The sequence below is a fragment of the Cydia fagiglandana genome, chromosome 3, assembly GCF_963556715.1.
Source record: "Cydia fagiglandana chromosome 3, ilCydFagi1.1, whole genome shotgun sequence".
Lineage (NCBI taxonomy): Eukaryota > Metazoa > Arthropoda > Insecta > Lepidoptera > Tortricidae > Cydia > Cydia fagiglandana.
In genome coordinates this window covers 9,344,629-9,372,354 of record NC_085934.1, presented here as the reverse complement: position 1 = coordinate 9,372,354, position 27,726 = coordinate 9,344,629, and the positions used below count along the sequence as shown (strand labels likewise).

At 37.3% G+C, this 27,726-nt stretch overlaps 4 protein-coding genes across 4 annotated transcripts in view; 3 read left to right on the top strand and 1 right to left on the bottom strand.

The window, feature by feature from the left end:
* The window catches only part of LOC134680099 (sialic acid synthase), a 300,274-nt gene that overhangs the window by 262,500 nt on the left and 10,048 nt on the right, over positions 1 to 27,726 (top strand). The gene's annotated exons all lie outside the window — the stretch shown is intronic.
* Positions 18,373 to 21,562, top strand: LOC134680088 (rab11 family-interacting protein 2). Its single transcript, XM_063539127.1, has one exon. The coding sequence runs from the start codon at positions 18,488 to 18,490 to the stop codon at positions 19,925 to 19,927; it is 1,440 nt and encodes a 479-aa protein (XP_063395197.1). The 5' UTR covers positions 18,373 to 18,487; the 3' UTR covers positions 19,928 to 21,562.
* LOC134680116 (protein KRTCAP2 homolog) lies at positions 21,623 to 23,408 on the bottom strand. The gene is made up of 4 exons (XM_063539164.1): positions 23,279 to 23,408; positions 23,031 to 23,185; positions 22,498 to 22,625; positions 21,623 to 21,784 (listed from the first exon to the last, which is right to left on the bottom strand). Exons 1-4 carry the CDS (start codon positions 23,280 to 23,282, stop codon positions 21,676 to 21,678), a joined length of 396 nt encoding a protein of 131 aa, XP_063395234.1. The 5' UTR covers positions 23,283 to 23,408; the 3' UTR covers positions 21,623 to 21,675.
* Positions 23,669 to 27,660, top strand: LOC134680101 (hydroxymethylglutaryl-CoA lyase, mitochondrial). Its single transcript, XM_063539147.1, has 6 exons — positions 23,669 to 23,893; positions 24,069 to 24,214; positions 24,854 to 24,977; positions 25,584 to 25,796; positions 26,381 to 26,569; positions 27,288 to 27,660. The coding sequence occupies exons 1-6, from the start codon at positions 23,846 to 23,848 to the stop codon at positions 27,558 to 27,560; spliced, it is 993 nt and encodes a 330-aa protein (XP_063395217.1). The 5' UTR covers positions 23,669 to 23,845; the 3' UTR covers positions 27,561 to 27,660.

The window sequence follows — 27,726 nt, the reverse complement described above, 5'->3', positions numbered from 1 at the left end:
AGATCTGCTCCTAAGCATACCAAAGGTTAAATGTCGCACGTTTTATCGCTATACTAATATACCAACGCTGTTTTAACTATTATTTATTACCCTCTCAACTCGAGTTACCTATGTATTTGTATATCAGAGGGTACCGTAAAACGGGGTGAGTAGGTTTCGCGGGGAGAGGTGGGTTATGAATGGGGAGAGAACGTTTGAGAGGGGGTGAGAAGGGATTTTAAGGCTACTGCTACAAAAATAATGTATTCCAATTTAAAATGGAGCGATAGTAATACGCATAATAAAAAAAAATCGATCCAACAATCTTCCAAAATCACCTTTGTATGAAAACCCCTCTCACCCCAAATGCGAGGCACTACGGGGTGAGGTGGGTTTTCCTCTTTATCGTCAAAGTTATGAAATGGAACTACCCAAAATAAAATAAAAACTAAAATACAAACGTCCGGAACACTTGTTATATACACCATTCAGTTTCCATATGTAAAAATAAAATGTTATCGAGGTTTGAATTTCAAATTTGACCCTTCAATCCATTTTACGGTATCTCGAGGTTACACTGGTTTGCTTGAGATAAAAGCTATCGCAATGGGAATGTCAACGCTCAGATAATCCGGATGAAGCCGGCAATTAAAATACTTATCCCTCCGTTATTTCATCCGGCCGCAGCCGCGACAAACTCTAGCTTTGCCCGCCCGCAGACAATCCAATTTTTGGCCGATTATCTATTATGCTCGATCCGTGCCTAAGTAAATCCAATTTGTTACCGAATTGTTAGATTTATCTATACATCTATCTAAAGGCATAATAATTAATACCTTCTCTATTATTCTATACGGCAATTTCTCTCCGATATTGCTTTAAAATTATAGTTTATTTATCCATCTGTCCAAATCTCTGTTCGATCGGTAGACCGTACGAAGTATATGTAGGCAAGAAGATATAGACTGCCGTAAATTATTTGATACCGTATAATCAATCTATGAAATCTCAATCATATGAAAATCTGCAGATTGCAATTTTAAAATACCTAACTGATTTGTATTCAGTATTCGTACCTATACATGGTTTAATAAGACTCTCAGACTGAGAACAAACTTTACAATAATCCTTAAAGCTGAGATTGCTATTAAATCTGTGGACAAAAAGTCAGGACACAACCCTCTATTAAACCAAATGTATAAAAGTTACCACAAACTTTTCCCATTAAAATGTCCGAATCAATGTTTAACAGTATTATAGCAGTAGGCATTGTTGTAGGTAAGTACTTATATTCAACCCGAGCCGATACCTCACAACAGTCACAACGTTGCATTACTATCAGTTCCTCAAGTTTAAGGGATAGTTTACCAAAGTGGGTTTAACCTGTTTGCGTTGGAAGTTGGTTATCAGAGCCCGAAGTAAAATATTGACGTTGTCCGGGAGCTTGCCGCGATGCCGTGGCCTAATGAATTTTCTCCTTAACAAGTTTATTTAAGTTGGGGTGATTAATGAATGACGTGCTCGATGTACACGTAATGAGGTGAACGGTCGCGTCATTGGAAGCGAGGGCGGTATCGTGACGGAATAAAGTTCCGTTGATTAAACTGCGCTCGGAGGTCCTTAAAGCGGAATGAAAAAAGGACCCTGCCGAAGCAAGGTATTCATTAAAAAAATACCTTTCTTAATAAAGATATTTTGAAAAAGTTTAGTTTATTTTTCAAGCTTTTTCTTTTACCTCCATCATGGATGTCTTAACAAAAATAACTTTTTCACCCATTATCGAAAAATGTCCATGAGGTGCTTAAATAATACTAAATATTTTTGATATATTTCCATTTTTTCCTTTTCCTTTTCCTTGTTTTTAGATAATTTCCTGCCCCTAGGAAGCAAAACTCAATACTGCTCTCTACCGGGACGGGCGTGCGCGATGCGTTAGCTGCGACCATACAAGATACGAATTTTACTTCTCATTTTATTTACATACTCGTACTTTCTCATATGAAGAGTGAAAAACAAACGTATTACAGTCACAAGCAACATTATTTCTTCAATACCTCGCAACACTCAAGGTGTGGAGCAAGAATCTTTTGCTACTTGATTCTAAAATCTCATGCGTTGTTTTTTGTTCTAAGTAGATTCCACATGCTTTCCTCGATAAAATATGAAAAAAAAATCATGAACGTAGAGCTCCATAAAAACTTATCATAACTGCTATTGATCGTGATTAGTTAAGTGAAGTTGTCGTGAAAAGTCATTCCCTTTTAGTAAAAGCACGAAACCTTACACAGAACCTTGCACGAGAAACTGTGACCGGTTTTTATACCGGGTGTGGCCTGTAACACGAGCAAATAATTAAAACATACTCCTACTCCTCAAACGATGACACTTTTGTTCAACAACTTTTAATAATTATGAAGTATTTAGAGTCCCTAATTTTTATACAAAATAAATATTATCTTCAATGGACGCCATCGCCACGCCATATCATTGTGATTGACGTTGCTTGTCACGCCTTAAACATAACAATATTCGCAATACATTGCGTCTTAAAATAAACTTTAAACTGTATTAAAAATCAAACCACAAGTTATTTTTAAAAGATGCTGAACAAATGTTGGTCAGTATGAGGATTACAGCCTACAGTTACATTTTATGCTCGTATTACAGGCCACAGACTGTATTTACATTAGAAATAATCACCTAAAATTTATGGAAAGAGGTATGTCAGGTTCGTAGCAAGTGGAAATCCGTGGTCTCTGCCTACCCCTCCGGGAAATAGGCGTGATTATATGTATGTATGTATGTAATCACCTAATTAATTTATGCTTTATTTGTTAAGAATTGTAGCAGTACCGTTAATCCATTTACTTCTTCCTCGCTGATCCTAAAGCTTGCTGTAATTTATACAACAACAAAAAAGATCTGACATAATCTTATAAAAATGCAAAAGTCTTTTATCGTAACTTCCACACAGGAACCTTTGTTGATGTTAAGATCGAAATCCCTGTTTGCGTTTGGGATGATCCTTTCAGCAGCGGCTGGCTCTCTCATCAATCAGCTAGTACTCATGACACTCCCCTAAAGTGGACTCTAGTAGCCATTTTGTAATCCTGCACTATGTGAATTAAGCTATCTGTGATACAAGACAAAACAGAATATACTACTTACTGCTTACTTTATTTATTTATTTATACAATATATATACAGTGGTACAACTAAACGAAATTAATAACTAGCTTAAATCTAAAATAGGCCCCTGAGGCATTGTACCAAGGATGCTGGCGGCATTTCCCCGCTGTATCGCAATACTGATACGTTGTGCGAGGTAGCCGCCAGCTCTTCGGTGACCAGTTACGTCAACCAGACGCTTCGCGATTTCTGCGAACAACTTATGCGCGCTGGGACCCCATGGACCTAGAGTTTCAACTCCAAATGGTACAAAATGGTACTCTCTACTGCTTACTTACTTACTTGATACTTAGTGCTTTGAAAACTGAGCTAGCTAAAATTTTATAAACTACCTACAATCTACATAGGTACGAGGGCAACAAGTAAAAAAGGAAAAACCTATAGCTAAAGGTTCTTATAACCTTACTATGAGGTTTTGTCCTAAATATAAATCATATTTTACAAAGCATAACACTGTTGCAAAACATTCATTCCATAAAAATTCGTTAACGAAATCTAGTGTTACAATTATGGTTTTCTTGTTGTAAAATAACGTTTATCATGCTTATTGCAAGACATACCTTCCATTATTGTGTTCATTGGAGCGTATCTACGCATACGGTCCCTCCTACACATAAGTATAGTGCAGAATTTCGTTTATCAAAAAAATAGACATACGTCCCACGCCTCACTCGAAAAGATTTATTTCCCCTCAATTATGTAAATACATTCCTCCATCCATACAGCTACAATATAATAGCAGCTACAATATAATGGAAATATCTATCGATAGACATCAGCGCTTAGTTCAGAAAATTGTAAATTACCCTTTAATTGTCCATTAGAGCGTACGCTTATGGAGCGGAAGGACAGGTAATTGCTTGTGTGATTTGATCCAAACCCCTTTTTGACATGACTTTGAATGGAAACTAAAAGTTAGTCAAATGTTACACGTAAAACCTTTTAACGACCAAAACAGACGGTCAGTATCCTTTGCTTGTTGTAATGTAAACTGAACTTGTTGTAATCTAAATCAGAAAGGTAATTGTAAGTTGTGTTTCAAAACCTTGGTGCATATGAAAATAATAATATTATGTTGAACGGGTCACTGACGTCATTTTGAACAATTTTTTTTTTATTAAGTAATTACTTCTCGATGTTTTACACTTATGTCTTGTTTGTAGATTGTACAATGTACAATGGACACCATATACTCGTAGTACTTCGTATCACAAGTATGTTATCGGTGTACGAGTACGTATTTGTTCAAATATTATTTTCTTTTCTATAACAATACAACATTGGATATGATAAACTTCAATCAAAGTAATAATTGTAAATTAAACGCTGATATACATATTTCCTTGACCCTTGTCCTTGTCAAATGCCGTTACGTTTTTCAATCGGTTCCCTAACAATTTTGGAGTATTTCCCTACTCTTGAAACTCGGGTCGGTAATCATAATTTCGTGATCAATCCACTGCCATTAATAAAGTTGCCAACTTGTTTAATTAAACATTTATGCTTCGTGAAAGATAGCTGTTAAAGTTAATTTAAATCATGATGAAGTCATTTCACTTTTCTCCTGGATTTGACAGCTTTGATGATTTCTACTTTACCCAACTTACAAACGATTAATCCAAAAGTTAACGATAGATACCTTCATAACAAAATATTAGGGTAGCTAAATAGACCCTAGTTCTGTAGAAAGCGACCAACTTTTTATTTTTGTCAAAGTGACTTAAACCCTAACTCAGTTGCTTTGGTCGCTTTATGCATTGTTTAAAAAATTTTGTTGGTCGTTTTCTGCATAACTATGGTCAATATATATACATTGAACACAGCTATTGCGATTCCATAGGTATAACAATATCTTTACTCGACTACGTTTTTTTTAATAGGTAGTATTAATGAATATTACCAAAAAGGTACACCCATTCTAGTTCCATTCCAATATAAGTGTGATCAAAAAGAGATGAAAAGGATAGATCTGGAAAGGCTCTTTAGATATATGTACAAAAAATAGCGTCCCTCATAGATTATTTTATATGTACCTATAGAATAATAATAAGTATACATATTACTTTTAAATAAAGTAAAAGAGGATTTTTGATGATTGGCGACATTTACCCTCCAGGCCGAAAAGGAATAGATAGGCGGTATCGGAATCATATAAACACTAAATACTACTATTATACTACTAAATAGTCCCAATAAACTCATTATTTCACAGGAACGAATCCAGGGATTCCCTTACGTATATGGAGAAATAACAGTTCATATATACATATATACTTAATCGATATTTTTTTTTCTCTTTCTCTCTACCCCTATGGGTAGGTACCTACGTAATGGGCACTCTTATCTCCTAAATAAGATAAATTCATTGCCTCGCTAGAGTCGCTAGGGCGACGCGGCTTCCTTGTTAAAGATTCACAATGGATTAAAATGGATTGCATTAAACTGGCGTAGTATTACCAAGTATGTATTAGCTAAGTAATGTTTTTGTGGAACGTGGAATTCTACGCACTTACACACAGGATATAAAATTACGGCTGAACTAAGTTTGGTTCAATGAAATATGGTTTTTCCCAATTTCCACATGCTCGTAAAGCAAATAACGCCTTTAATTTTTATACGAGCAATTTTGAGGACCAAGATAGGTAACTCGGCCAGTTCTGATGTTATCAAAATCGAGGGCATAATAAATTAGCAGGAAAAAAAACAATATCGTAATTGTAAGTGTAGGTAACTCTACTAATTTAAAAAGTATATACAATTAGCACATCTCCAATCGATCGGCTGCAGATCGGCTGTGGTTATCGAGCTCAAACTAGCACAACAGAAATGTTACTGAAACCTTAAACTCGCTCCATCGATCCTCGTAAAATTCGAGCCGAGTAAACTTGACATAAAAGCTTTTACATCACACTATCATATGAGATACGTAGACTTTAGTTTACAACTATGTATGTTACGGTGCTTTGCTTACCTACATGCCTGTCTTTAACAGATGACAAATATTGTCGTTGCATAAATTTTCTATACTTCTAGGAAAATTAATATCAATGGGGTTGGCGGGTCGAAGTATAAGATGGCGCCAGCATAGGTTCTCCCTGTCAATCCTACCAATAGTGTCAAATCCTTTTTTTTTTAATTTTATGGCTTTGATGCCCTTTAATCCAAATCCCACAGAAAAAACTAGAAACAGGGAAAATGTACGCTGGGAAATATCTATAGGTACACCTACCGGGTTGGTCTCGGACTGTCTAGAACACAAAATGACTAGTGTAATATTTTGCCTTTTTAGTCTACATCGCAAACGGTCTAGAACACAAAATGACTACAATTATTTAGACCTTTATTTACCTGCATTTCGTCGGTTTATCTTTACGTTAGTGATGTCGACGGAGCCCCGCTGCCGCGGGGCTCCTATTTCTGTGCTGTTTGGCCATACATACATACATACTTTAAGGGAAAATTATCGCGCAAAGTTTCATGGAAACATCCTCGCTCGGGTCATTGGCATCAGCTGGATATGATCCTCTCCAGAAAGAAAGACCTCCGGGAGACACTCCACACCAGAACCTTTCACAGTGCAGAATGTGACACCGATCACTCCTTGGTGGTGGCGCGCGTTGCCTTCACTCAGAAGAAAATCCATTCGTCCAGACCTCCTGGTAAGAAGAAAGTCAACGTTCTGAATACTAGGAATGACGAGATGGTCAGTGAATTTGGGGAGTTGGTAAAAAGCGCGCAATCAACCTGGAGTGAGAATGCACAAGTAGATGACATGTGGAGGAGCATCAGAACGTTGCTAACAGACACTGCCTGCTCAATTTTCGGTTACCAGGAAACTAAAACCAAGGATTGGTTCGCCGAAAACTCAGAGCATTTAAAACCTCTTCTTGACTCCAAGCGTGAAGCTGCATTGAAACACCGCATGAAGCCCACTCTTGAAACACGGGAAGACCTTAAAAACGCCACGTCAACTCTACAGCGAAATGCACGATACTTTGCAAATGTGTACTGGACGAACCTGTGCACAAATATTCAAAAGTGCGCTGACGTCGGTAACTTCAGCGGTGTTTACTCAGGCATCAAGCAGGTCCTGGGTCCTGTACCTAAAAAGACAGCCCCTCTTAAAGAAGTGGACGGTACTGTCATAACTGATAGCTGCCGCCAACTCGGACGATGGGTGGAACATTACACCAAACTTTATTCGAACCCAATTGCTATTGACCCAGAGGCCCTAGCACACACGCCAAAACTAGCAACTTGGGTCGAACTAGAGGCGCCACCTTCTATAGAGGAATTTCATAAGGCTGTGCAGCAGCTGAAACGCGGAAAGAGTCCTGGCAGTGATGGTACTCAAGCAGACATCATAAAGCTCGAGTGTATGGGTCCAATTCTGCATAGTCTGTTGTGGAAATGCTGGGAGGAAGGAAAATTCCCACAGGATATGCGCGATGCGAACATCATCACATTGTACAAAGGGAAGGGAGACCGCGGTGATTGCAACAATTACCGGGGCATTTCCCTCCTTAGTATTGTGGGCAAGTTATTCGGTCGGGTAGTTCTTTCAAGGCTACAGCAACTTGCCAATCGCGTATATCCCGAAAGCCAGTGTGGATTCCGTGCCCAGCGTTCTACAACGGATATGATCTTTACACTTCGGCAGATTCAAGAAAAGTGTAGAGAGCAGAGAACACCCCTTGTTGTCGCGTTCGTTGACCTGAATAAGGCCTTCGACACCGTCAGCAGGGAAGGGCTTTACTCCGTACTAGAACACATTGGATGCCCCCCAAAACTATCGAGTCTAGTGAAGTCGTTTCACGAGGGTATGCAAGGTGCAGTGGTATTTGACGGTACCGTGTCTGACCCGTTCTCTATGCGTCGAGGTGTTCGGCAAGGCTGCGTACTGGCGCCTACCCTGTTTGGTATTTTCTTCTCGTTACTGCTGAAAACTGCGTTCGGTGACGACCAACAGGGTATCCATCTTCATACGAGGGCTGACGGAAAACTATACAATGTGTCTCTATTAAAGTCTAAGCAAAAACGAGACGATTTATTCGTTGACAGTTTGCTTTTTGCCGACGACGCAGCCTTCATCGCCACATCGCAGCATGAGCTTCAGACCATTATGGACAAGTTTTCGCGTGCCTGTGCTCTATTCTCTATGTCCATAAATCCCCGGAAAACTGTCGTACTGGCTCAAGGGTGTGCGGAAACACCGACAATCCTGTTGGATGGCGCCCCGCTCGAGTCAGTCGACAAGTTTTGCTACCTCGGGTCGACGGTGACTAACAATCTCTCGCCGGATGCAGAAATTGACGTTCGAATCGGGAAAGCGGCTACGATGTTTGGGAAGTTGAGTACAAGAGTATGGCCAAATAAACATCTTACCAGGAAAACCAAGATGGTTGTTTATCAAACGTGCATCCTGAGCATACTCTTGTACGGGGCTGAGACCTGGACCTCGTATGCCAAGCACGAACGTCGTCTTAACGCTTTCCACATGCGCTGCATCCGGAACATTTTGGGCATACACTGGAAGGATAGGGTCACAAACGAGAGGGTGCTTGAGATTGCTCAGCTGCCCAGCCTCTTTGCGCTGCTAAAGCAGAGACGCTTACGTTGGCTGGGGCATGTGCATCGAATGCAACCTTCTCGTTTACCGCGGCGTGTTTTGCTTGGTGCCATAGCTGATGCCAAGAGAAGCGTCGGTCGGCCAATGTTACGACATAAGGATTGCGCCAAGCGAGACATGCTCGCCTTCAACATCCCGGTACATAAATGGGAGGAACTTGCCGAGGACAGAGTCAAGTGGCGCAAACTGGTTTTTGACGGGCGTAAAATTCACGATGACGCTTGGTTTAAGACACTCGCAAGTAAGCGAGCCAAGCGACATCAGCCCAACACATGTTCACCACGGGCACATTACACCTGCCAGGCCTGTGGGCGTGTTTGCCGCTCCCGTATTGGCTTACACAGCCACGAAAAACGTTGTCTCCCTACCTGACACTGTTTGTATAGTCTGTAATAGACTCGAAGGCCGATGATGTTACGGTGCTTTGCTTACCTACATGCCTGTCTTTAACAGATGACAAATATTGTCGTTGCATAAATTTTCTATACTTCTAGGAAAATTAATATCAATGGGGTTGGCGGGTCGAAGTATAAGATGGCGCCAGCATAGGTTCTCCCTGTCAATCCTACCAATAGTGTCAAATCCTTTTTTTTTTAATTTTATGGCTTTGATGCCCTTTAATCCAAATCCCACAGAAAAAACTAGAAACAGGGAAAATGTACGCTGGGAAATATCTATAGGTACACCTACCGGGTTGGTCTCGGACTGTCTAGAACACAAAATGACTAGTGTAATATTTTGCCTTTTTAGTCTACATCGCAAACGGTCTAGAACACAAAATGACTACAATTATTTAGACCTTTATTTACCTGCATTTCGTCGGTTTATCTTTACGTTAGTGATGTCGACGGAGCCCCGCTGCCGCGGGGCTCCTATTTCTGTGCTGTTTGGCCTTCGGCCATTTGAAGAAACCTAACGAACCTAACCTACCTATATGTGGTCATTTTGTGTTCTAGACCGTTTGCGATGTAGACGACTAAAAGGGATATAGGCAAAATATTACACTAGTCATTTTGTGTTCTAGACAGTCCGAGATCAAAGCCACCTACCTTTAATACTGAAAATGTTTGGACATATCATCCGCAACGAAAAGTCGATGGAGCGGTTGGTAGTGCAGGGTAGAGTGGAAGGTCAACGTTCTCGTGGCCGATCTCCTACAAGGTGGACGGATCTCATAAAGTCCACGACGAAATGTTCCCTGACTGAGGCTGCTCGGAGTGCCACAAACAGAGAGAGATGGAGGAGTATCGCAACAGCCACAATAAACATAGAAAAGGACAACCCATAACCACGACCACTCTGACAAGAGTGTACGACTAAGGAGGAGGAGACCTTTAATAATTGCCTTCCCCACTACAGCAGATGCTTACCTATGTACCTACGTAGATTTCTTACAGAGAAAATTGGTCTGACATCACACGTCGAATATAGGTAATGACTCGACACATCCCCGGACACATCACCACAAGCGTGACGCTAATGATCACCATGACTCTGTACGTTTTAAATTATATATTTAAAAGGTATGGTATTAAAAGTTGCATAATTTTTTTACATCTTAATGTTACTTACCTACCTAGGTACGTAGTTACGTACAGGGGGCCGATTTTTGAATTTCGACCACTCGATTTCGTGTATTTCGTTAAATAATATCTCCGCTACTAGGCATTTAAATTCTACTAATAGAATTGAAATCGAGTGGTCAATACCAATAGATTCCAAATTCCGATCGCTCGTATTTCAAAAATTAGCATTTCGCCGTTTTACACCGATTTTCGAGTGACGAAATCGAGCGATCGAAATTCAAAAATCGGCCCCCAGGCTTTTTTAAAAATATCGCCAGTGATTCCATCATATTCTGAAGATATAATATTAAATATTACAAAAAAATGTTTTTAGGCCATGTGAACACATTTCTACATTATGCACGGAAGTATTTCGAAATATCGTCTGTTATTGATTCCCTAAATCCCTATATACTTTTTACTTGGGGGACAAAATTTAACAAAATTTTGCTAAGTTTTATGATTAACCCCCGTAGATATTCGATTGCCCCCTGAAAATATAATTTTACAGAGTATATATATGTATAGTAGTTTATGTGTTTTTGAAAAGTTATGAGTTCACTTCACACGTCTAGAGACATAAACATTAATGTCAACATTTCCACATGGCTGATTTTAGGTAAGTACCTACCTGAAAGCACCACAATCATAACTTTGGACGACATTTCAGAATGTTAGTGTCTCTTACTCTATCCGCTTTCGTATACCGATCTATATTACTTTATCTATATTATGTTATGAGAGTCATGAAAATAAGGATAGAAATAAAAGAAAACTATTAAATAAGCTGACAGTTCGTGCTGCCATTAATGATAGAGGTGTAATACGACGTCTGCTTAGCTGGCGGTTACATTTATTATCGCTCTGTAATAAAACATTAACGATTAAGAACGAAAAATAATCTGATGACCGCTGGCTACGCCTCGATAGCTCAGTCAATGTCACCAAGAACTTTCGGTAAGTAAGTGCTAATATTTTTATTTTCGTTTATTTTCATTCAATGCGGTGTAAATAAGTATATTAGGTGCCGATTTAGACAGAGATTACTCTGGACTTACTCTTAACTATTTACTCTGGACAATTAACATTCAAAAATTCTAACGCCTAGGAAAAGAAGGCAAGGTCTTGAGCTGGCAATTAGCAATTCCAACATTATCTGATACGGTATAACGATATTTAATAGACTTATAAATTCTCACAAACTATTCTCTGTATCTTGTTTTATGTATAGCAATACAATCCAGCTCGAATTCAATTTTCAGAGTGTACCTCCTAAAACATTCAAGTGCGGTATGACAGGTGCCACATAATATCTACATTGACTGTATAGCATGTTTGTAAATAAACATATCCATAACAAAATCGGCTGTTTTTTAAGTCTCCTTTTTATTATTTTTCTCTTTTAGGAAAAGTAAACCTTAATTTAATTTCACAGGGTTGAAAACACAACAAACATAATTAGCGTGGTACGAGTTTGTAAAAGCAAGTGGTCTTAATTTGACTGTGTATTTTATTTTGGAGGTCAAATAATTTTGTTCTGTTATTCCAGAGGCTTTGTTGTGCCGCGTGTTTGCTCGCGACAAACCTACCGACATTGTACCTACATGCCTACTCGTGTCGATTTAGAACACTCCCTTCGGTCGTGTTTCTATTTATCGCCACTCGTTGCGAATTTCCTTCTTTTCGCACTTGTAACGTGATGTACTATTAAACTATTATGTATTAAAATAAATTGACAGGATAATAAACCTACTCAACCCGCAAATTCTTGGTAAGTGCGTTGTTTCAGATTCGGAGCTGTCATCCCCACATTCTGGGCGTTCATAATGTTGCATGTATCAGCGAGCATGTTGGTGACAGTGACATGTTAGGGTAATGTTCCAACTAATGATTTAATTAAAGCAAGGAATGAAGGAATGTAATGATAATGCCCGCCGCTTAATATTTGCACTGTGGTATTCGGAATGTTCTGGTTTGGACAAACATTTCATTTGTTTGGTAGATTTTGTACAGTTTTAGTAAGTAGGTGCTAAGTTAGAATAGAACCAATAATATGTACCACCGCTGAAACGTCATAACCTCTATACCTCGGTTGTATCCTAAAGAAACCCTGAATCCGTTTGGCAACCTACATAAACATAAGGAGATTACGTATAACAATCAGTAGTTAATTTATTACCTATTTATGTATGGTGCAGGCACTCATTTTTAGGGTTTAAGAAAAGCCCTGCTATCGTACCTATGGTAAAAATTAAGTAGTATGATCAAATAATTAAGTACATATTACGACCAAATAAATGCTTAACTTAGCGAAGTCCCGACTAGTCACTAGAGCACCAAGAAAGTTTAACTAACATAACGTGACAAGGAGCAAACAACTTGAACTCCGAGAAGGTATTCAGGCAAACGAAGTGTGCCACCTACTCCACCAGATAGTTTGTGATATACTCACCGTTTGGAGCCACTTGGTAACAATTTTACGACCACCCTTGTGTGATTGGTTTATTGCCAAACTAGCTTTTGCCCTCGACTTCGTCTGCGTGGAATTTGTGACAGCAGCTACTCGTATAGTAGGTATAGCGCTTGGATAATGCTAATACTTAGCAATCATTTAATTCACGCATTGCTTACTTCAATTATTAGGCAATTCATTAACTCTTTCAATTCAGGGAGGTGCCATTTTGCATTCTCTTCAGAGATGATTGCCGACATAAAAACTATCCTATGGGCCCGATTCGGATTTTAAAATAGATATCTTGTAGACATCACCAAGATACGATAGTGATATGTTTAAGATCTAACCTGTCAAATTTGTCATTTGCGCGATTCTGGAGATACTCTTGAACGATTTCCACAGGATATGACTTAGACATCCAATTAACATCTAATAGATATCTCACTCTATCTAACGAAAAAGTGACATTGGTTACCCGAATTGCACTGCAAAAAAGAACTATTTGATATCTAAACTATAACGTATCTAGAATGGATCTAGTACGTGTAGTCTCTTGTAAATATCTTGAAGTTCGAATACGGCAGTATGTCCTTCCCCGGGACTCAAACTATCTGTATACCAAATTTCAACTAAATCGGTTCGGCCTAAGCGCGAAGTGGTAACAGACCGACAGACAGACACACTTTCGCCTTTATAATATTAGTAATTGGATATATATGTACCTATTAGTTGAGCACGTGCTCTCTCCCTCGTCGCCAGGCATATAGTAAGGCTAAAGTCAGTTAAACTTTTCGGGCCCTAATCTCTAACTAAACTAAGCCATTTAAGATGAGGGTCCGAACCGAAAAGTTCACCTGACTTTTTAACTCTTTTATACTAAATATTTTATGTCAGATAGGATACCTATTGTAGGTGGTCGTGGCTGCCAACTACCCGCTCCCGTTATCTTTGAAAATGTTTGAATTTTGAGCCCCCGCTTCCAGCTTTCGCAGAGGTATGTACAGTCAACAACAGAGCTATGAATACAGGCAAAGTATCAAAAATATGTATACAGTACATTAAGGTCGTGTATACATATTTTTGGCACTTTGCCTGTATTCATAGCTCTGTTGTTGACTGTACTTAACATTTTATAAAGATATGTACATTACTGCCATGGACGTGTGTAAAATGTGTAACTATTGACGATGGTACCTGAGAAAGTTAGGTAATTAAATGAGCATTTCTCAAAAAGTTTGTACATTTCGATCACCTCTTAGATTTCTATAAAAATTGGTATGCTGGTAACTGGTAAAGTACATGAAGCTGAACAACTTCCACCATATTTCCCAAAATGTCCCAGAAAGTTTCTATGAAACATTCCTTTTTTGTTACCAAATGTGTAAGGAAATCTGGTAACAAAAAAGTGGCCAAGTGCGAGTCGGACTCGCCCATGAAGGGTTCCGTAACAGCAAGTAACACAATAAAATTGCGGTTTACGGTTTATGACGTATTTAAAAAAAACTACTTACCAAATCTTGTTCAAACCAATTTTCGGTGGAAGTTTGCATGGTAATGTACATCATATATTTTTTTTAGTTTTATCATACTCTTATTTTAGAAGTTACGGGGGGGGGGGGGACACATTTTACCACTTTGGAAGTGTCTCTCGCGCAAACTATTCAGTTTAGAAGAAAATAATATTAGAAACCTCAATATCATTTTTGAAGACCTATCCATAGATACCCCACACGTATGGGTTTGATGAAAAAAAAATTTTGAGTTTCAGTTCTATGTATGGGGAACCCTAAAAATTTATTGTTTTTTTTCTATTTTTGTATGAAAATCTTAATGCGGTTCACAGAATACATCTACTTACCAAGTTTCAACAGTATAGTGCTTATAGTTTCGGAACAAAGTGGCTGTGACATACGGACGGACAGACAGACAGACAGACAGACAGACAGACAGACAGACAGACAGACAGACAGACAGACATGACGAATCTATAAGGGTTCCGTTTTTTGCCATTTGGCTACGGAACCCTAAAAAGGAATGTTTCATAGAAACTTTCTGGGACATTTTGGGAAATATGATGGAAGTGGTTGAGCTTCAAGTACTTTACCAGCATACCAATTTTTATAGAAATCTAAGAAGTGATTTTGAGAAATGCTGAATATTATCGTATAAAAATCCTGAAAAACCTTTAAGTTTATTATGGTCGCCGTAGCCAAAGCGTACCCAACGAAGTGTGGGAATTCAAGTTGTAAGTAGCAGTTCGAAATCGTATTATACCTTTAAAAACGAGCAATTCTTGTTTATATATGTCACCGTAAAAGTTGAAAGTTGAATTGTAAACTATTTCTGGGATCTCGGAAACGTCTCTAACGATTTCGATGAAATTTGCTAAATGGGGTTTAACGGGGGCGATAAATCGATCTACCTAGGTCTTGTCTCTGGGAAAACGCGCATTTTTGAGTTTTTATTTGTTTTCCTAGCAAAGCTCGGTCTCCCAGATAGTAAGTATACCTAAATGAATGATGACTTATTAAGCAGGTTACTGGACGCAAATATATCAGTAAAAAGAGTTAATTTTATAGTACTATGTACTTACTATATTATGTGATGTAATTTTCCTGGAAAGTGTAGGTATGTCCTGCAAAATCCAACAACGCTTGATAAAAAGCGCCACCGCCATCATGTGAATAAATAGGTATCTACTTACATAAATGCAGTAGGAAGCATATAAATTCGCCATAATAAATGTGTTTCTTTTTTCGCCAATCTATTGTTGAGCCCATCCTTAACTTAAACTGCTTTGTCTTTTTTCCACAGCAGTCGGCATTAGCATTAGGAAAGAGGAAGTGGCTCTAAGACGTCTTTTGTGCAATCCGTTTCCGTAATCTGGCTGGCGATAACAAATGACGACCTTTCAGGGCCTAAGTAGCACCTAACGAACGTCTGTCGAAAATCTTAAAAAATACCTTTTCAGGGTCTGTAGACTTAGGGTCGGTTGCACCAAACTGTTCGTATCGTTAAAGAGTTCGCTAAATTTTTATGTATGGAAAGTTTCATAGTAAAGCACAGCTGGGCGCGCCGCCGGCTTACGTTGATCAGTCTGTCAAATGTGGTTGGTGCAACTGGTCCTTAGGATTAGGCTGATCGGCGGTATCAAAACGTCCAAAGCGCAATTAAATTTGTTAAAATTGTATTAGGTATATTTTAAGTACCTACATTAAACGATCATTTGCCTAGTTATGTACCTATGGTGAAAGATATAAAAAACATCTCCATCGTGTCTCGCGTATTACGGCGCGGTCCGTGCCCTGCCAGGAAAGCGTAACAGGCTTATACTAAGATCCTTAGCCCCCATTCGCACAAGAGCTTTACCAACGCGCGTTAAAAAAGCGTTTGAATCTGTCCGCACTCTAAATTTGATTTACCGACCCAGGCTTAAAGTCGAAAATCCAACAACGCTTGATACAAAGCGCCACCGCTGTCGTGTTAACTTAAGTTAGAGTCTGTGCGGAAAGAGAAGAGTCGTGGGATTTGAGGGCGCGCCAGTGCTATTTTATGGTTTTTGCTATGCTGACAACACTGGTCACGTGATTATAGTATGACACTATACTTGAATCCCCTTTGTTCCGGTTTTTTACCACGGCTTACTAAACGGAGCCTGGTGGTGGTGTCGGCTCGTCAACTCAATCCTCTGATTTAGCGCAGGCACTAGTTTTCTTTTTAAAACACACTTGTTTTTATATCTCAGATACTAAAAAGTGACTGCGATTGACAAAACTGCTAAAACTATTTAAGAATCTGCCCAATACAACTGTAATTTTAGTACCAAACAAGATACGAGTCTCATTTATGTACTGCCTAATCTGTCCAACAGTTATTAAAACCGGGTAGATCTGGTAGAAATTGGGCAATAGAACTGTAATTTTATCTGGGATATATTTCACCCATTGTAAACTTGACTTGTAATGTATGTGTACATTATTAATAATAAATATGAATATGAATAAAAATAGTGCATAAGTAGGTAGGCCTTATTGGGATATGTCCGGTTTTCTCATCTCACGATATTTTACTTCGCCGAAAAGTCACTGCTAAATATGAAATATAATTTCGTAACTAACAGAACCTACAAATAAAGTAATATTTTATTAGAAAAAGTTTTATTCTTTGTAATCGAAGTCTGAATTAAAATATTCAATGTCACTTATGTTTGAGCTAGCTTCAAAACAACCAGGGACACTCATAGAACTATCTTCATCTGAACTGGATGTGCTTGAATCCGGCATGTAGATTACGAATTCTTGCATATCACCTACTTAGCGGTCTTTTATTCGAGATACCGTAGGTACTTTTACACAATCCTGAAAAAGAAATTACATATAAATATGCATAAAATGGCAAGTATCAAGACTATTTGTCAGTTATTTTAAAGATTATGAATGACCTGCATATTTATGAAAATTAATATATTTTGAATGAATATACTTACCGATTATGTACCGGAGACAAGTTACTTAGGGGGCTTATTAAATAGGTAATTATTTAATATTAAACACAACATCAATACCCGCGGCGCGAATAGCGGAAACACGTTCCGCGACTTTTTGTAAGTCGATAGTCGGCTTTTAGCCGTTTTCTTCCCGCTGACAAAACCGAACAATGTTAACTATAATTTTCCTTGTGGTTTTATGTACGGTTTTATCGTGTTTTGAAAATATTTTATACATAAAACTTGCGGTTTTTGTTAATAAAAATATACATTGACAGAAGTTTGTTTACTTTTTACAAGACAGGTGTCAAAGGTTTGATTGCCATATAAAATTTAAAATGTTAGTTCCCGTTTCTGCCACGACTCTTCTCTTTCCGCACAGACTCTAACTTCTCTTCTCTATTCTTTGCTATCCTTATTCTGTAAATTTCATTTCCCTTTCATCCTTGGTGGTGACGTGACCCTTTCGGCCACGACACCAACCTCTTCACACCAAAAGCAGTCGCTGGTCACTGTGTCGACCAAACTGTGTAACCACTTAAAAAAAAAGAAAAAAAACCGCTGTCGTGTGAATACATACATATTATATTGTGTCATTCGACCGCTTTTTAACGCGCGTTTAAAAAGCTCCCGTGCGAAAGGGGGGCTTAGTATGTAGTCTGTCTGCACTAACTAGGAACTTTTAAAGCCCTAACAGACTCTACTACCGCACCGCATCGCGACCTTGGTGCAGTGCGGTAGTGTATTACGACTTTAAACCCTGGATCAGTGTGTATCATGCCTTAATACCATAAACAGCCACTCCTCTCCAGTTTTATTTTAGTGAAATGAAATCCTAATTTTTAGTCATTCCTCTTTGTCGTATCTTCGTAAATGTAGTATTGTTGAATATTTTTATGCGCTTATTATTATTAACTATTATAATATTAATAAATTGGATTTTTCAAAATTTTAATGACAATAATTGCAAAAAAAAAAACATTTGACGTCAAAATGTCATCAGCACCATAGACAAATATTGGGTGAAGTGTGGGTGAAGTACCGAACGATGCAGCTGATGACACATTCAGTCATTCATTAGTTTATACCTCGATTAAGACGAATAAATTTAGTTTACCTAATAAACGTTATTAAATTTACCCAAATACCCTGTCAGTGTTAGTGATTCTGGCACTTCATATACGATGTGGGATCCAACGCACGTTCAAGTAACGGTCCAAAGAGCCCGTGGACTACTAATTAAAGGTAAAAACGGTACTAACAAATGTTTTGTTACCATTGCCCTCGGCAAAGAAAAATTCCAAACATCCGTGAAACACAAAGCCACTGAGAATGTAGAGTGGCTTGAGGAATGCGAGTTGCGTATACCGTCCCAGGGTAACACTGCAGAAATTGTTTTGAAAGTGTATGATGAAGACATTGTTAAAGATCATTTACTAGGTCAAATATCGATTCCGTTAAAAGACCTCGATGTTTATGAGAGGCCTAGAAACCGTTGGTACACTTTGCAGGGCAAGCCGGGGAAGGAGAATGACAAAAATAGAGGAGAGTTAGAGGTCAAGGTTGCATTTACTGTAAAGGAGGGCAGTTTGTCTGACCTCAGCAAAAAAGACAAACATAAGTCATCCTTATCTAGCATCGCCCAAAATGTAGGTGGTAGTCTTATGAGCATTGGCAGTATCGAAAAACGCAAGGGTTTGAAAAAGTTTGCTAAGAACCTAGGATCTAAAATGAATTTGACTAAAAAAGATAAGAAGAGTGATTCATCATCTCTAAGTGGAAGCATTGGAAATCTTAAAAACTCTGCACTGTCCACACCGGACCACTCCACCCCTAAGACTTTAGCAACAGAGGCAGACCCAGGTGTCATTAGTGAGGATGAAGATGAATTTGCTTTTGATGACTTATCTCACAAAAGTTCTGGCAGTTCTCTCAATGTCAATACACTACCGCGAGGGCATAAATACACACCTTCCCCAATGAATGCTTCTCTTGAAAACCTAGGGGGTGGAGAGTTTTTGAGAAGATCTACTAGTAGTAATTTAGCAAATTCTGACAAGTCTGTTCCAGTGCCTCAAAAACCTGTGAGGCTGAGCCTCGACACATTTACTCCTCCGAGGCCACCTTCCCAAATTATTGACAAGGATGATGAATGGTCCCAAAAGCTTTACTCCAAAAAGCAATCTCATACAGTCAGCCAAACTATGATTGACAGGGAAAAATCTTCAAGCCTTGAAAGAAATAAAAAACTTGACAGCCCAAGCTCTTTAAAAGAAAAACCAAGTCCAAAATTCTTTAAAAAGTTTGGTAATAACAACAAACCTAAAAAGTTGCTTGAAGAAAGAATTATTGTTGGGGAAGAAAATATTGTAGAAGAAGACTCCATCAATCCTGTGTACAACAGCATACCCAAAACAGTTCTGCAGCAACTTGAAGGCAAATCTAAAGAAGATCTGATTGTAATGGTATATAACATGCAAAGAGATGTGGAAACAGAAAAGAAGAAAACCAAAGATTTGGAAAATTACTTAGATGAACTACTATTGCGAGTGATGGAAACAACTCCGAGAATCTTGCAAAACCCTTACTCTAGAAATAACAGCATGCACATAAGGAATAAGTAATTCTTGTCCTAATACTGGAATGGACATGTTTTTGATAAATTATTTTCATTATTAATTTATATTTAAAGTATTGAAAACAATTATGAGAAATAATGCTAGCCTTATCGTTCTTTCCAATATAAAAGCCCATTGTTCTAGGTTTTTTCCATTATTACTACAGGTATCTTATGAAAGAGAATGGCATATGTCTATTTTCTAGAATTTTAACTAAGCGTTGTCTATAGGTTAATGCTCAACTTTCACTATGTGAAGGAGTGCAAACAGGCTGGTCTAATGTACCTAATCATCTATGTGCCTTACATGTTTGAAAAAGTCTGTGATACTAATTGGTTATAAATCAATTTTCCTTTGTTTTATAAAATATGGTCAATTGTTAACATATCTACTTAAGAAATAAATATACTTTCCAGTTTTAGTGCCAAACTCACATCATCCACATAAATTCTTTCTAAAATGTATTTAACAGTCTGTTGTTCCAATCTTGGATTTGTATAATGTAGGGTTTTTCAAACATGATTTTATTATTATTTTGTAGTTTTTAAGTTAAAGTTAATGTATCCACTTTGATTAACACCTTACTTTTAAGAAACAATTAGACTTCTATTTATAAGATGCCAGTGTGCAATATCTGTGTAGGTTAAGCATTGTAAGTAACTGCACACTACTTCTAAAAGACTAATTGATATTTAAAACTAGATCTTTAATTATATTTCTAAGCCCACGGGCCAACATACAATAATTTACAAAGGATATTATCAAATTACATGGTTATTATCTCTTATAATGTATCTTGGTATTTTTTATCATTTCTTAAATGCTTGTGAGGCATTTACTAAATATTTTCTAAACAATGTTGAAGTTTTTTTTACCTATTTACAAAATTTATTTATTTCCATATTAATAGTAAGATTTTCCCTATTCAGTTGAAATTGTTAAATATCTCATTGACTTGTTGGCAAAACTGGACCTTAAAAGCTGTAGCCCATGATCTATGTTGGCAGTGGCAACTCATTGATTGAATTTATTACTATAGTTCGTTTTTTTTAGCATTAGAAAAAAGGTAAACCATCTTGATGTGTCTTTTAATTGAAAAATACGTTTTAAAAATAAATTACGGCAAACATGTAACAATTCTGAATCTAATACGATCATTTATATTCTTCTGCTTTCATAAGTAATAGTTACTGATTTTTTTAAAGCAGTTTTTAATTAAAATACATGTCAAGATTGCTTACCTTCTTTGTACTTCTTTCTAATGCAAAAAAAACGAACTATACCTATTACTTTAATTTAATACTGTTAAGTTTACCCCTAAGGATTTTTTTTTTTTGGTTTGTGATAGTTTTGTTCAAAAGACAAATGGAACAAAATATAAGAGTAGGTTGTATTCGACTCATAGTTATTAATACATAACTTATGAGAGTATTTAATTAATGGCTGTATAAAAGTGCAAAAACATGAGTAACAGCCAAAATTAATTATTTGTTTTTTGATGATTAACAAAATGTTTATTTTTCCACATTGGTGAACTACTAACTCTTAAATTACTTTAGTGTTTATATCTAAAAGTTAAGAGGCAGATAAGTTTGCTATAACACTGAGTATAATTGAATAAATTATATACTAACAAATGCATTGATTGTCGTTTCTTAAATCCCTTTGTCCTTCACTCAGTTTGTAATAAAAAAAAAACAATATGAGTGAATTACTTTATTATAAAATATTATAAAATGGACTTATTGATATAATCACTTGTGACGACGAGCCTTTGTTGGTGCAGCAACTGGTGCAGTAGTCGCATAAGTCTTCTGTGACAATTTGTTCATGTAGTAAATGACGATTATTGAAAATATCAAACTGAAACAAACAAATGACAATCATAAACAACACAAAAGAGAAGCTATTTAACTTAGTTAGGTCATCAAATTCTATAATCTTATTATCTTATCATAGTCCTTCAATATGGAGGATATGAGTCATTATGTCAGCATTATTCAAGGTAAATAGGTATGGAGATGAGCTAATTGATACCACGGCAGGAGACAGGCTAAAGTATACCTAATTCCATTGAAATTAGTTTTGAAGGTGCATCTCATCTTTGCCTGACCTCTTAGCTGTTTTGGCTTGTGAGATAAATTTTTCTTTAAACCTTTAGAATAGCCAGACTGCCCTGTCAGTTTGATTTATCAAGCATTTGAATCTCCTTATGTCATACTTAAATAAATCTAATAGACAACAAAGTATATCTCCATTTTTAAGCTTTGCTTAGTTTGGGGCTAGGTTGATCTGTGTAAGATGTCCCCAATATTTATTTATTTTATTTTTAGGGTTTTTTAGTCGACTAGGAACCCTGTCCATCCGGCTTTGTTTGATGACTGTTAGTGCTAGAGAGTTGCAATTTGGCACAAATATATAAATCAATTATGCCAATTATTATGAAAAGCGGGGATGAATTTTTTTTCCACTTCAACCCTGTGGTATTGGGTGTCATTGAATAGGTATTTTAAAACAAAAAAAGGTCTTTAACAACATTTTTTCGATACAGGTAATAGTTTTTTATATAATCTTACCATGTTGTGAAGCAGACCCTATGCACCATTCCCGCAGCAATAAGTGACACTGCCATAGACACCACTATCTCTGGCAGTTTCAACTGGAAGTTTTTCCCAAACAAAGTTGCCTCTAGATTACCTATGGCCTGTACTATTGTTTAGGAAATGAAATGTTACAATAATTGTACAACTGACATAAAACTCATAATATAAAAATAACCAAATTAATATTCTCATAAGATGTTTTTAATAAACCAATCTAGTTTACAGCAATGGAACCAATCCAAAATCCAATTTAATTGAGCATACCTAGTTTTAAACACTTTTTTCCTAATCAAACTGGAAGAGATCCCTGAAATACTTTGTTCTCTTGAAGTGTTTTGTGGCTTGTTAGTATCTATTTAGAGTATTAAGATTTCTTATAAGACTCAGATTAAGAACAATTATGAGGTTTGAACTTATATGCAATATGGATATCGATTAAACCATAGCGAGTTCGTCGTAGTCGACGTAGTCACATCTTTAGATGCATTTTATTTTATAAAGGATACAGTAACGAAGAACATGAACATGACAGATCCAAGATAGCCTCCGAATATAATGGTCATGGGCGACCTAACCAACCAAGGTTTGTACATTTGCATTCCCGAAAATATCAGGAGGGTTAATATCGATGATATGACGAAGGACGTCGCGCTGTTCAAAGCTAAAATAATAAAATATTACTTGAATGTATATATTACATTTTACCATTAGTCACAAGATATATTAGTATTGTCAATAGTTAATCATTATTTACCCATTTTGATTCAATGAATTGATGCACTTTGTACGTAAATTATAAAGCCGACAAAAACACCGCTTTTATTCCTCTTTTCGTGTTTTTCGACACCGACCACGTCAACTTCGCTTCACTTGTTGACAGTTCGTTCAGGGCTATCGGCCTAACAAATCAGCATTTTTTCACTTGGCTCAAATATCGCGTTATATTAAAAGCCATTACAGACGACCGCACCAAATTGCGACCATGCTGTAGTCAGAATATCTCTTTCTTGCTCTTACTTAAAGCTGTGTCCATATGAGTCCATGTTTAGTTATAAAATACGACCTATAGACCGTACCGACCATGTACCGACGTATGATCTCAGTTTGGTCGTGTAGATGATCTTTTGAACGGACGTCAGAAGAAAAAACAGATGGAAACTACTGATAAGAGATTTAAAACTTTTGTGATAAGAAAAAGGCTCAAGCTAGAGTTAATTAAAAGATAGTAATAATTCGTCGTGGGACGTGGGTGATTGTTTTCTTTTTGTTCGCTATTTATTTGGTACAACGTACATTTTTTTAAGTGAACTTAATATCAGTCATGTTTTCCAGTAAACTGGCTCGACCTTTAACATATTGCAGTAAATACGTAAGTAATAATTAACAATTAAATTTGTAATTAATATAAGAAATTAATGCCGATCGTGTTTGTGAAACTCTCAAGTAGCTTAAATTTTAAAGTGTTATTGAATATTGTTTTGACACTAAAAAAACATATGTTCAGTAATAACAACCATACATATATGTACATTCATTTGTTTTAGAGTACTAAAGCCTCTGAAATCAGAATTTATGAGGTGGGTGTCAGAGATGGTCTACAAAATGAAGCCAAGTTTGTTCCTACAGAAATTAAGGTTGAGTTGATCAGCAAATTAGCAGCCGCTGGAATTAAGGACATTGAATCTGCCAGGTATATCATTGGTTACTTGTTGAAAAGAGTTTTTTAAGCTGCTATTTTTTTAAGTCTTTTTTTCAACAAGTCTTTTTATGCTAAAGGTAGGGGACGATTGGGCAGTAGACTGGACTTCCCAAGTCCTCTACCTCCCCTACTACATATTTTTTAGAGCTATGTACAAAACTTTGTTCACGGAGCTCTTATTATTCCCATTACATAGAGCAGATGCTGCCCTAAAAATAATATCATTTGAATTTAACACTTTCGCAACCGGGCAAAAAACGGCGCACTACCCCAGAAACCGGTCGTCTATATCTGCGTACAAAACAACCCGCTGGGCGGGTTGTCCGGCATCTGAGCAAACATTACGAGTGCCTACCATGCGGGTTCTCGGTAGTCAAAGTGTTAACATTTTAAACATGGTACACGTCACATTAGAATGTTACATCCCTGTACTTACATGGGGATGAGATGCATGTATACAATACATTATTGTTATTGTATAGACATTATAGTAATCCCAAAAGGAAATAATAATAAAAAAATTAAAAGCAACATTCAGAAATGTTAATAAAAAAACAAAATATAAAATGTTTTTCTTTAACATTTAGTAACTATTATTATTAAAATGATTTGTCATTTTATTCCCAACAGTTTTGTGAGTCCCAAATGGGTGAAGCAAATGAGCGATGGAGCAGAAGTGATGAAGACCATTAAAAGAGAGCCCGGCGTTAACTATCCTGTACTAATACCTAACATTAAGGGCTATGAATTAGCTGTAAGTATTAACTAAATATATAACAACACCTCTCTGGATTCTTCATTGTAATTCAGTCTCCATAACTTTAACTTGGTTATAATAGTTTTTTAAGTAGGTATATTGTTTATTTTGTCATTTGAAAATGGTTCAAGTCTCCCTGACTCATCTACTAATTACTTTAGTTATAGCCTTATTTTGTCGTGCTACTCTCTACTAATTACTTTAATATAATTTTAATCATTTTCAGAACGCTTCTTTTGTTTTTTTAGGTTTCAAAGCAAAAGAAATTGAAACTTATGTCTTATTCAATTGATATCAAAATCAACTGCCCATTTTCCTTGTATGGTGGTTAGGCGGATATGTATTGCTGTCTAGTATCTAGATGACTAGCCCTATTGAGATAGAGCTAACTGTGGGACTAGCTAAATGTAAGAATAGTTGTATAATATTGTCCCATGATATTTATTCATATATTAGATTGATAGATACTTAATCCATTTATAGGTTTGCCAGAACACACACACATATATAAAAGAGAAACAAAACAGATACAAAGAGCATCACTAAGATAAAATAAAGCAGTTATAAATACTGTACTTTTCATATTAAATATTCTACCAACAGAAAAAATGCAACATCGAGGAAATAGCCATATTCCCATCTGGTTCGGAATCATTTTCTCAAAAGAACCTGAACTGCTCAATGGAGGAGGGTATGGCGAGGTTCCGAGTGGTCGCCGAGCAGGCGGTAAAGGACGGGATCAGGGTCCGCGGCTATTTGTCCTGCGTAGTCGGGTGTCCATACGATGGACCTATATCTCCTAAATCTATTGCTAAGGTAAATAAAGGTAGTCGTTTAAGGCCAGAGCACACGGTCGCGTGTGGGTAGACGTGCGCGTGCACTAAAGTATTGGAGCCGTGAACGCACGCGGTGTGCAGTCTCTCATAAGGATCTGTACATTACAACGCACATGTTCAAGCACGTCTACCCGCACGAATCCGGTGTGCCCGGGCCAGTGGCCTTAAGTGTTTGAACTTATTAAATCATTATTTCGATTTCAGAATTTCGTGTGCACAATTCTCTTAGGCAAATTTGCAAATTTTAGCCTACGATAGTTTACATTTTTGCCACGTTGAGCGCGATCTTTGCTTTTAGTTTTAGCGAAATTAACTACCAATTTATTTGTAACTTTTGCCGCCCGTGCCGTTTTCCTTTTCCGCGTAGTAATAAAAACCATGTTACGTTATTGGTATTACAAGAAAGTTTAAGTTCATAGGTTACCTACATAAACTGCCAAATAATTGGCACTTAAAAGTATCAGGAAAGTCTTCTATCTTAGAATATTGGTTAAGTACTTATTATTCTATTATGAGGTTGAATTACCCATTTGTGAGGTGAAATAAAAATGTTTTCTTAAACAGCTGTCAGAAGAGCTGCTGGCCATGGGTTGTTACGAGATCTCCCTGGGAGACACCATCGGCGTGGGTACACCGGGCTCCGTCCGCCGGCTCTTGAAGGAGGTGCTGACTGTCGCGCCGCCAGAAAAGGTCGCAGTGCACTTTCACGACACCTACGGACAGGGGCTCGCGAATCTTGTGGCTGCTTTGGAGGTAAGAAAGTTTAGCATAACCATAGAGAAATAGAGAGTGGAGAGTGGGAGAATTATAATCATGAGGCAAATTGCCTAAACTAAGAGGCAACACACACATTGATACAGCTAATTAGTGAAGCCTTTAAAGGGTCACCAATGCGCATAATAAAATACTTATCTCAGGGCAATCAGGCAAAGCATACCTACTCTTATTTGATTCCATTGTTGCCAACTAACAACAGCTGATAAAAATAAGATATTCATATCGTCTTATCTACACTTCGTTATTTGCTTAGATTTTTGTTTTGGAATAGGTACCTACTTGTACTTACATTATTTTGCTAAGTGTCGGCCTACATTTATAAATAAATGTGTTATGCCTACTTCAACGATTATTGTTGTACCTAACCTAAATAGTACATTCGGCCATCCGTCTATACAAAATACAGTAGGTAAGTAAATATCATAAAAAAGAATTTCAACAAAGTTGGTAACTTGTAATTTCCATAGATTTGTTACTAAGGTACCAGGCTTCATTGGCACAGTTAACTATCAACCATCCAAAAATCTTATGGCATTGACATAATGTCTTCTAATCAATAACCAGTTAACCGACATGCTGTTGCTACCTACTTAAACCGGCTCAATAGAGTAATGGCGCGCAAAGATTACATCATCAACATTGTAGACACTAGGTATCATTAACATAATAATATCGAGACACCATGTGTTCGCAGTTTGGGTGCACGACTGTAGACTCCTCGATCTCGGGCCTAGGCGGTTGCCCTTATGCACGAGGCGCTAGCGGCAACCTCGCTACTGAGGACCTGGTCTACCACCTCTACGGTCTCGGCGTCAACACCCACATAGACCTCGTGAAGCTAGTTGAGGCGGGCCGGTACATATCCAACTTCCTAGGAAAACCCACCGACTCCAAAGTGAACAGAGCTCTTGGTGACAGATTCAAAAACCACCAAGATATCGTCAAAATTGCAGCTTGTGAACTTTAGCACTATTACTTAAGGATGTCTACAATATGTTATTCAGAATGTAAATATGTACATGATACGCATAGGTAAATAATGATATTAAAGTTTTATATGCTTATCACGTTGTTGTTTACTTGGTTGTTGTTGCGTTGTTGTGTTTGTGTTGGTGAGCGTCGTCCAATAATAC